The 10105-nt window shown below is 37.1% G+C and overlaps 1 protein-coding gene across 2 annotated transcripts in view; it reads left to right on the top strand.

Annotated features, from left to right (window-relative positions):
* The first annotated feature begins 5873 nt into the window (after positions 1–5873).
* The window catches only part of hps1 (HPS1 biogenesis of lysosomal organelles complex 3 subunit 1), a 14821-nt gene continuing 10589 nt past the window's right edge, over positions 5874–10105 (top strand). For both annotated transcript variants that reach the window (XR_013278433.1, XM_077495520.1), the window contains exons 1-7: positions 5874–6015; positions 6705–6876; positions 6958–7092; positions 7849–7991; positions 8154–8262; positions 8829–8989; positions 9076–9178. Coding sequence is in view for 1 of the 2 variants with exons in the window: in XM_077495520.1 (XP_077351646.1) it covers positions 6760–6876; positions 6958–7092; positions 7849–7991; positions 8154–8262; positions 8829–8989; positions 9076–9178 (768 nt within the window). In the remaining variant the exon portion in view is untranslated. The remainder of the gene's footprint in view (positions 6016–6704; positions 6877–6957; positions 7093–7848; positions 7992–8153; positions 8263–8828; positions 8990–9075; positions 9179–10105) is intronic.

The raw sequence follows: 10105 nt of genomic DNA, 5'->3' as shown, positions 1-10105 counted from the left end.
TTATTTCCCCCCCCCCCTCTCATTCGTACTCAAAGCTCTGACCTTGACTTTCTTCCAGTATGCAACCTCCTTCCTCAAGGGCACATCAGAAGTTAGGATATTTCAGGAGTGACCAACACTTTTGAAAACTAGACTAAGTGCAATTTCTGGAGAAATTGCGTAGGAATGCTGAAAGTTGAATGCTAATGGGTAAATGCTAAGATTTGAATGCACGTGGAATGCATATGAAGTAAATTGAGAGATCAATTATGAAATTATAACCTCCTGGTTACTAGACAATGCGCTATACCAACTGTGCCACCGAGCAGTATCAGACACCTGGTAATGATGATAAGTTATACATATGGAAGTGGGCATAGAAAGTGATACTTAGAAAAAGTTCAATGTCTGTCCCATTGAAAATAAATGGGAAAAACAGTTGATATTAAATTGTGCAAAAACTGTAAGTAATCTGGAATCAGACGATATATACACCGGGAGGCATGATTTTTTTTAAGCTAGTTGAAATTTGAACAACGGAAATTGGAAGTATTATGTGGGAGTTGTTACGTGACAAAAAAGTGTGGAGAATAAAAATCACAATAATGTGGTAATGTTTCAGCATTCCCACAATGAGAGCTACTTCTTGGGTACTGATTAACACGAAGGGCTAGCGGTTTGAAACAACACATTTGCTCAAATTATTTTAATTATATATTATTAATAATAGTTATTTAAGACATTGATCATGCGAAGATTACTCACAGTATTGTAATCAATGATGATTTAACAATATAGAAAATAGATCAAATCTATGTTTACATTTTCAAATGGTCACCTCTGCAAGTCACAAGCCCATCACCTCCAGATGGGAGCATCAAACAGGGCACCCGCTAATTGTGCAATATGGTGAGTTGTAATACAATAAACATATTTAGTGATTATTATGACAATGGACGAAAATAATTCTATATTGTGCACTTTATTCTCCTCTGTCATGCATGGGAGTCGATGGCAACATAAAATGTAGACATCCGTTGGTCCACTGAATTATGGTTCTGCGTGCAACTGGTCCTGCTCCGTGTTGTTGGGGACCACCGCCTTACAGGTTGTGTTTCATATTTACAGAAATCCAATACGGGAATATTGAATTCATCTGTGACTCCCTTGCCCAGGCCATCAAAGTGAAAAACATTTTGGGTATGTCTGCCAAGAGAATTTTATCCTTTCAGTCACAAGAATGACAGAAAATTCAGAACAGGTGAAAGTAGCATGTGTGCATTACGTGTGCGTTTGCCCGTTGAAGCTACTGATGTGTGTTACACAGCGCTTGAAAGGATATGCTTCTTGCTGCAAAACATACCAGGATTTTATTTAGTTTATTGTTTATTTTGTGTCACTGTTGCTTAGCTGCAGACAAGACAGCAGAGTACAGCGGGATGTTTTGGGACGTGTTAGGAACTTGGAGCCTAAAACAAATAAATCCACTTTACATCATTTTCTAAGGGACAGATTGTTTTGAAACAAAAAACTTGGAAATTAAACAGCACCACAAAATAACTTGCGTTCAACTTTGGAGGTTCAACTGTACCGGGATTTGCATCCATTTTTAAATAGGAGTTAAGCTTGAGACGCAGAAATGAAGAAAACATTTTGAAGGTTTATTCCGACCTGGGCTTCACCGCAATCTAACAACGTCCTCTTTTGCTGCTAGTGTTTACTTATTGTGTACAAATTCGCTATCATAGATTACAATCCCAAATCAGTAAAAGTAAGAAATGTGTTCCAAAGCTATTGCACCTTCTCTTAGGGGTGCATGTTTTCTGTTGTCACAACTCAAACTTTTTTTTTTCTTTTTTTTTTTCTTTTTTTTTTTGTACAATGAAAATTTTGTCAATGTTGTGTCTCCTCTCAACTTTTTCAGATTTGGGTTTGCGTGAATTGTTTTTATGTACATAAGAGAAAATACACATTTTGAACTTTACTTGTCTTCACTACATTTATTTATTATTGCTTTGCTGTATTTTTATGTTTTGTTGCACCTGGGATGGTAATGATGCATAATCCAAGTCATTGTGAACATTTCTTACCAACAAAATTGCTTATACTCTAGAAAATATCATACATGTTGGTAAATTTGTGCATCATAATCCATGTTGCTTACAGGCTAACCACATTGATGTCATTGGTAAATTCCAGAATTGTTTATGTGTAAAATATTTGTAATGTGGAGGTGTTCATATTTTTGTTAAAAAAAAAATATATATATATATATATATATATATATATATATATTATATATAGTGTGCGTGTGTGTTTTTTTTAAATACATTTATATTTTTTGTAAAAAAAATAAATTAATTTTAAAAAAAGACAAAAAGGGGTGACAATAATCTATATTTGGTGGCCTATTGTTATTATGTTTTGTTTTTTAAATAAATAAATGTCCTCTATATTCCAATTACAACAATTGTACTTTTTGGGACAATTACATTATTTTGTCATCGCACGCTGTCACACCTTTCTAGACCTCATTTCAACCTGAAAGGAATATGCATTTTTCCTTCTGAAAATATGGCTGTGGTAAGAAAATATCAAATGAAGACTATCATTATCATCAGGGAAGTAAAATGAAGTTTTTCAGTTTCAGTTTGGTCATGCCAAAAAGCAGCAGAAAACTGAATCATATCAGGTAGCACTCAAGTATTTGAGTGGCGATTCAGTTGTGGCTGCACATCTCATACATGCCAACATCGGTCACTGCTGTTTCTGCGGTCCTGACTTTGCCCTGTTTCTTTGTATTTTACTTTAATCTGGAGTACTGTAGATTATTTTTGAGCGTGTGAGTCCATCTTTTTGTGCTGTTTGACAAGAAGCAAGATTGAGTGTAGGACATACGCTGCTGTGTTAGCTTCTTCCGCTAGCTTCTACCTAGCGGCTGTCACGTGATCATAGTGTTTATACGCGCGTTTTAAGGTTTTTATAAGGTGCACACTTAAAGAGTGTTGACACAATGTGAGATTTTAAAGCAAAGTGGTTAACACTGAAGCCATACGGGCCCTTGAAATCGAAGGTTGCCGCAGTTCCATCAGTGTAGGCAGGCTTCATTTTTTTAAAAGCTCATGAGAAAACACAGAATGTCCATATGCTAAGTTCCCTGAAACGAGCTGTGCTTTCTCAAGAAAATTGTTTGGGATCATGTGTCAAAGTTGGTTTAAAGTGCTGGCAGTCGATTTGCGTTTGAAGTGAGCGTCTAAATGGTCGGCACGTCCCAATCTATTTTCAAGCCATGTTTCATTTCAGTCTTATGTCACCAAATTATATTCGAGGTTATCGGAAGGCATTTTTCCTGCGGACCGCACTTTGAATACATTTTTCGATTTACAGTACCTTTGTTTGACTTTTGTAGCTTTTCTGACAATTGAGTTCTTGCTAGTGGTTGGCTGAAATGTTCCCTACAATGTTCTCTTAATGTCAGACCGTTTTGTTTGATGTTTTTGTTCAACTTATGTTCAACTTTTGTTCAACTTAAATATAAAACAATTGTAGTTAATAAACTTTTATTTATTTATTTATTTATTTATTTATTTATTTTTAGGAAAAATTCCACAATCATTCCACACATGTGGTATGATTCCACTTTTAATGTGTCATGGAAACGGTATTTAGAGTGTCTTAAAAATTACCTTACAATTATGCTTTATATTGGCCATTTTTTCCATTATCTATTTAATAAACTCCACCATGACAGCACACTAGTATTTATTTTTTTTCTGTTATTGTGTTTTGACATGTAAGTTTTCCCCTTTAACTCAAATTGATTTTTTCCCACTCAAATTTCAAATATTGTATAAGAAGATCTCATTAGCGCACATCATAACCATCATCTCCATAAGGTTCCTTATTTTTCATGGCTACACAAATCTGTGTTGTATCAAAATATTGAGTTCGGAATGTACGCTTGGCTGTTTGAGCGGAGCAGAGAAGTAAACATTTATGTTTCATTAACCTTGCTGAGCTTAAAACAGTCGCTGAGTTCCACATTTGGGCCAACGTCTAATCTGCTCCGTCAATGTTCTGGGAAGCCAGGCTCTTGTTTGCGCTGACTCCTGTATATACTGAGTAAACATACTGAAATCCTCCGAGCTGGCTAAGAGGGTCTTGCTTGTCTCCTGGCTGATCACAGAGAATAAACAGTTGGGGGGCCACCCTGGACAACAGCCCCCCTGAACCACAGAGGCGCTGTCACGCAAAATGGCCTGATCAACATGCAAGATTATTATTCTGCTGAATGAATCACATTTTAATTTGAGGTGACAATGTTTGTGTTTTTGGGTTCCCCATTACTTGGAAAAATACCAGGAAGTCATTTATCCATTTTGGCTTGACAGCCATTTTGTACAAATTTGGAGGATCCAGGACACATCCTTCGACAAATTTGGCTGAGGAACTACAACATTACCTCATATATGACTCGCAGATTCACCTGTTCACTCTTTTGTCCTCAGGTGAAAGCCCTGACTAATTTAATTATAACCCGAGAACATCATAAGGTATATTGGTGCCAAAGGGATACTTCACTTATTTAGCCCATTATAGCAATAAAAAGTTAATATTATGTATATCATTAATTTGATACTTTAATTATTTTTCTCATACATTTAATACCTTTAAAAACACATTTTGCAACTTGCTGTCGACTGAAAATGACATCACAAGGGCTCAGGCAACCAATCACAGGTCACCTGTTTTTGAGGTTTGGTCATGTGACATTCACAAGCTGAGGGTTGTGATTGGTTACCTGAGCCCTTGTGATGTCATTTTCAGTCAACAGCACGTTGCAAAATGTTTTTAAAGGTACTAATTTTACATAAAAAATATTGAAAATATCAAATGTATTATAGGTAAAATATTAATGTTTGACTGCCAAAAATGGCTAAATAACTAAAGTATCCCTTTAAGGAACTATGAAGTGTGTTGAAGAGCTGTTCAAATAGTGCTTTGCCGCCATCTTGTGGCATCTATCAGTATCTGAACTTTTTAGGGCTATTTGTGATGTGAAGTCATTTTCATACAAATACATTCTATTATTTTATATAACTCAGTGTGATAAGTTAGTTGTACAGTTCCTGACAATTTTTAACTATGGTGCCTAGGGGTGTTAAAAAAAAATGGATTCGGCAATATATCGCGATACTACAGCACGCAATTCTCGAATCGATTCATTAGGCAGCGGAATCGATTTTTTAACATCCTTTTTTGATGGAAAAATAGTCAACAAAATGTCGAACTTTCACACCTTCAGCATGGAAGAATGTTATATTAATGGAACATTAAGCCTTAATATTTTGTTTCAACGCTGTTCAAACATGAAATAGGTTACAACCCGTTAAATTAACCCGTTAAATTGTTAAATGCAGTGGCTCACTGACTGTAGTTTCAGATCAATAAATAATTTCATTTTCATACAAATCTTACATTGTACATGTACAAGTTTACTGAATGGTATTTTCTAAATTTGAGTAAAAAGTCGCAACAATCGACTTGTAAATTCATATCGGGATTAATCGGTATCGAATCGAATCGTGACCTATGAATCGTGATACGGATCAAATCGCCAGGTACGAGGCAATTCACACCCCTAATGGTGCCCATTTAAGCTGACTTCCCAGCCCTGGTGCAAGTCTAAAATGCTTAAATGCGCCAAATTCCCACCATTGAATTGACATTCCTGAAATATCAAACCATTGTGCACTCGGTGATCATGTGTTGCGCCTGAGGCAGCACATGATCAGATTTGACAACACAAGCACTCATTGACAAAAAAATTTAAAAAAAAAATCACATTCATTCTGAACGAGTGCTAGCGCGCATGGATACTGACTGTGCTACGTCAGTCACATGACGCGGATGTGATGCGGCTGAAATGCGGAAGGAACGAGGTCCTCTTCAAGCATGGACTGTACACAAACTGGCTGAAGCAATAACAAGCCGATGGATGTTAATATCGACATCGTAAGCACCATTGAACTCAAAGTAAGTCATTTTGACCCTCAAATGGTTCTTTTTCATGAGTGACAACTACATCTGTGCATCAGGGAAGTTTGACTTTTTTGTTTTGTTTTGAGGAACTAACTGTGCAGCGAGCAAATCGAAAAACAATTTTAAATATATATACGCGTTTGAGGTGCCACTTTTGTACACAGCACAGTCGGATACTGTATATCATTGTCGTTACTCGTAAAGAATTTACCTAACGGACATTTTATTAGGTACACCTGCACGACGTAATGACAGTATAAGTGCTGTCGGGAAAAATGATGCCTTTTTTTCCCCCATAAAGAACCGTTTTTATGGGCCCCCTCGGAGAGTTATAGAGTTAAATATGGAATTTAAAATTGAAAGCTACTAGTGATTTAGTTGCAGTATATGCAACGGAAATAAATACAAAAACAGAAACAGTTGCTGTCAAGCAAAAAAACATTTCTACTGTTTTCCTTTAAATTTCAGAAACACGAATGTGTATAGTTTTGCACTACTTCAAAATGTTTTCTTGCTAAGAATGTTAAAAGACTGTTTGTTTCCTTTTGCTGAGAATTTTATCTCATGAATTAGTTTCTCTCCCTCATGAACTTTTAATGAAAGTGCTGTGCAAAAGTACTTTTATGCACTTCTGTTTCTCCCTGCTGACTTTACAACTGTACTTGTATGCTGTTGTTTTTAAGTGTTATGTATGCAGTGCTGTGGAGTGGCTGTAAAAGGAGAACGTGATTGTTCCAAATGAAAGCCTTGCTCATCACTACTGAGAGCGCAGAGGTTCTCTTCCACTGGACTGATCAGGGGTTCCAGCACAACATCCAGGAGCAATATGGCACTGCCCAGGAGGAAGGCCAGAGGGTAGCAAGGAAAACAATATGTATATTTGCGTTCTGAAAATACATCTATAATAATTGTGCTATAATATGTGATGTATTGAAGCTTCCAGCTTTTGAGGACAGCATCAGCACCTTGTTTGCGCCCATCATCATCTCCTGCAGCTCCATGGTGGACAGGCTTGGTGATAGCTACACCTGCTTCACCACAGAGAACAACCACATCTATGTACTACACCAGGTACTCGTCTTAAAAAATGACACTCCATCAGTATATACGTATATCATTGTGATGTACTGTACATTTTGGAACTACTAGATGCATTACACGATCAACATAACAATAGTTTGCTTTTGACATTGTCATAGAGGTATTCACTTAATATGCTTTCACTTGTGGTTGGAGTTTGCAGTGGTGTAGAATTGCAACACATCATACTGAGAGCTGTTTGTAATATACTGTTCAGTATATGACCCTCGCATCCAGCTATATAAGGTTACCAATTGAGCTGTCATAAAGGATGCAGTGCAGTTGTACACCACTGCAAGCACAAATACATTCCCATTTGAAAGCATGGTCAATGAATACTTAACTGCGGGGTACCGATGTTTTAAATAATAATAATAAATAATGTACAACACCAAAAAGGAGAATGATTTGCATTAGAAAATGTAACAAATATTATACAAATGCTTAATTGATATTGTTGAAACAAAGATCAAATCAAAGTTTTATAAAGCACTTTTCATACATAACAGTGAAACTCACTGTGCTGCAATTAAAACACTGTACAACATAAAAAGAACCCCAATTTACTTTTGTACTGGCTGCCATTAGATTACACTGAATTGCACAATGTTATCTTTGACCCCAAAACCATAGTTTATCATATTTGGGATAATTTGATCTGTACATTATAAAATTTATGGATTACAATACTTGGAAAAGTTTCCCATTTATTTGTGAATGTGATATATGCTGTGTGTTTTCTTCCAGTTTGACGAGTGTCTCTACATTGCCATGAACGGAGACGGCGAGGAGGAGGAGGAGGATCTGAGGAGGAAGATCTATGTGGCCAAGAAGATGATCGAGATGCTCTTCGGCATGGTCACCCTCAGCGGTAGCCTGATCAGAAGAGAGTAAGCCATCTTTGAAGTGTGTAACATATATGTTTGAGGTTGAACCGTTTAGTGGAGTCATCCAGCTAGAAGTCTATTTGTCTCCGTCACTTGTTCTACTGCACATTTGGCCTGCCCTGACATACTGAATTGATGTGTTTTTATTGTTCTGCTTCTATCTAGGTTGCGTCCTCAAGACACGGAGCAAAGGGCTCGTCTGTGGAAACATCTCCAGAGCCTGCTGGACACCTACAAACACCTCAGGGAGAATGACCAGAGCTTCTTAGTGGAGGTGCAATCTATTCATGTTTGTTTCATGATTGCATGTAATGCAATATGTTACGTGACGCTGGTTTTCTTCCAGATTTTTTTTATTTCAAAACAAATGAATTAAATTTGACAATCAGTCCTGGGTGTACCCCATCTCGCAAAAAGCTGGGGTATTATTATTATTAACACCTTATTAAAATTACATTGTGCAAGGGTGTCTATCGAAGTGTCCAGTTTGTGTCAAAACTGCATCATTAATATTTTTGATAAAAATACAATTTTTGTTTTATTTTAAATTATATTTTTCTGAACTCACAATACATTTTTGGCCATATTTGTGTAGCTAAGGTTCATTCTGAAAGGGTTGACCACTAGATGGCAGAATGTTCAATAAATCTGCTTATTCACCAGTTGCCATTCATGCAACAAAATAAGACATGACTTCCTGTGAGTGTATATAACTGTATATGACCAAGTACATTTCTGAGTAAATGAATGTAAAATGAGTTGTTTGTCTAAATAAATGTTGAGAAACACTGCGCCAATTGATGAGTGCTATTGAACAACATGAGCGTTTTGCCCTGTCAGGCCGTGGAGAGGCTGATCCACCCCACGCTATGCGAGCAGTGCATCGAGTTCCTGGAGCGCCGTTTAGTTCAGCAGCTCAACAGCAGCGTGGAGAGGGCGGGAGAGGATGTGCAGCATGCTTTCATCCTGGTGCACACCAAACTACTAGCCTTCTACTCCAGGTGCTGCAACTCTTTCTTTCCGAACTCGTCTTCATTGACTCATCTCACTTGAAATATTCTTACTTTGGCCTTGAATGTTTTAACAGCCGCAGCGCAAGCACACTGGCCACTTCAGACCTCTTGGCCCTCATCATAATGGCCCAAAACATGTATCCTAGCAACACGGACCAAGATGAAAATGCCTCTGAGGTACGTAATTACGCCAATTAACTCATTCACTCCCAGCCATTTTCACAGAAGCAATCCCGTTCGCTCCCGGCTGTTTTACTGGATTTTGACTGATTTTGAAGGCCCACAGAATATTGTGTTCTATTGCTATAAAAGGATGGAACTTATCAAAAGAAAGATCAAAGTCTCTTCTTTCATCAGGAAAAAAAAGTATGTTTCTATCTGTTTCCGTTTTGTAGCAATTAGCATTAGAAGAGAGCTAAGTTTCATCAGTTTTCAAAAGTCTATTCAAAATTGTAAGTAATTTAGCTTTTTTTCTACATGGCTCTGGTTGATCTCCTTTGCTCTGCTGCCACCTGCTGGCCGTTTGTGTAATAACTACCATTTCTGCAACCGTTCTTTGCAGTTGTGAGGCTGCACCAAAGCCTTCTGTATGCGCTAGCATAAAAATAAAAAATAAAAATAAAAACGTATAAATGTGTCTTTGGGACACTTATAACAAAACCCCCCCCCAAAAAAACGTATTTAAGGAAATTAGTTCATGTCGTACCACTAGGACTGGGTATTGCCGCCTACCTCACGATACGATACGTATCACGATACATATGTATCCCAAACTTGATCTTCAAGGCGATACGTATCCCATATTACGTTAATTTTCAAAATATTTTTGTTAGCAGCTCATGTGGTTTACCACCAAGCGGCATACCTGGTCTAAAGGTGCACGCACTGCAGAGCAAAGAGCAGCTTTCACAGACACGCCGGGAAACTTTATTATTAGGCATGAGCCGATATGAGCAAAAAAAAAAAAAAAAAAAAATTAAAGTTACAGCGCTAAAATGTGCTTATTTGAAATATTTGGGGAAATAAAAACAGCATGTTTTCCATGTAACACATTCTATTTCGTTTTTAAACAAAATATATGAAAATTGGTACATTAAGACACGT

The sequence above is a fragment of the Festucalex cinctus genome, chromosome 14, assembly GCF_051991245.1.
Source record: "Festucalex cinctus isolate MCC-2025b chromosome 14, RoL_Fcin_1.0, whole genome shotgun sequence".
NCBI classification, from domain to species: Eukaryota; Metazoa; Chordata; class Actinopteri; order Syngnathiformes; family Syngnathidae; genus Festucalex; species Festucalex cinctus.
The sequence above is the reverse complement of the archived record's forward strand: the minus strand, read 5'-3'. Positions and strand labels throughout refer to the sequence as shown.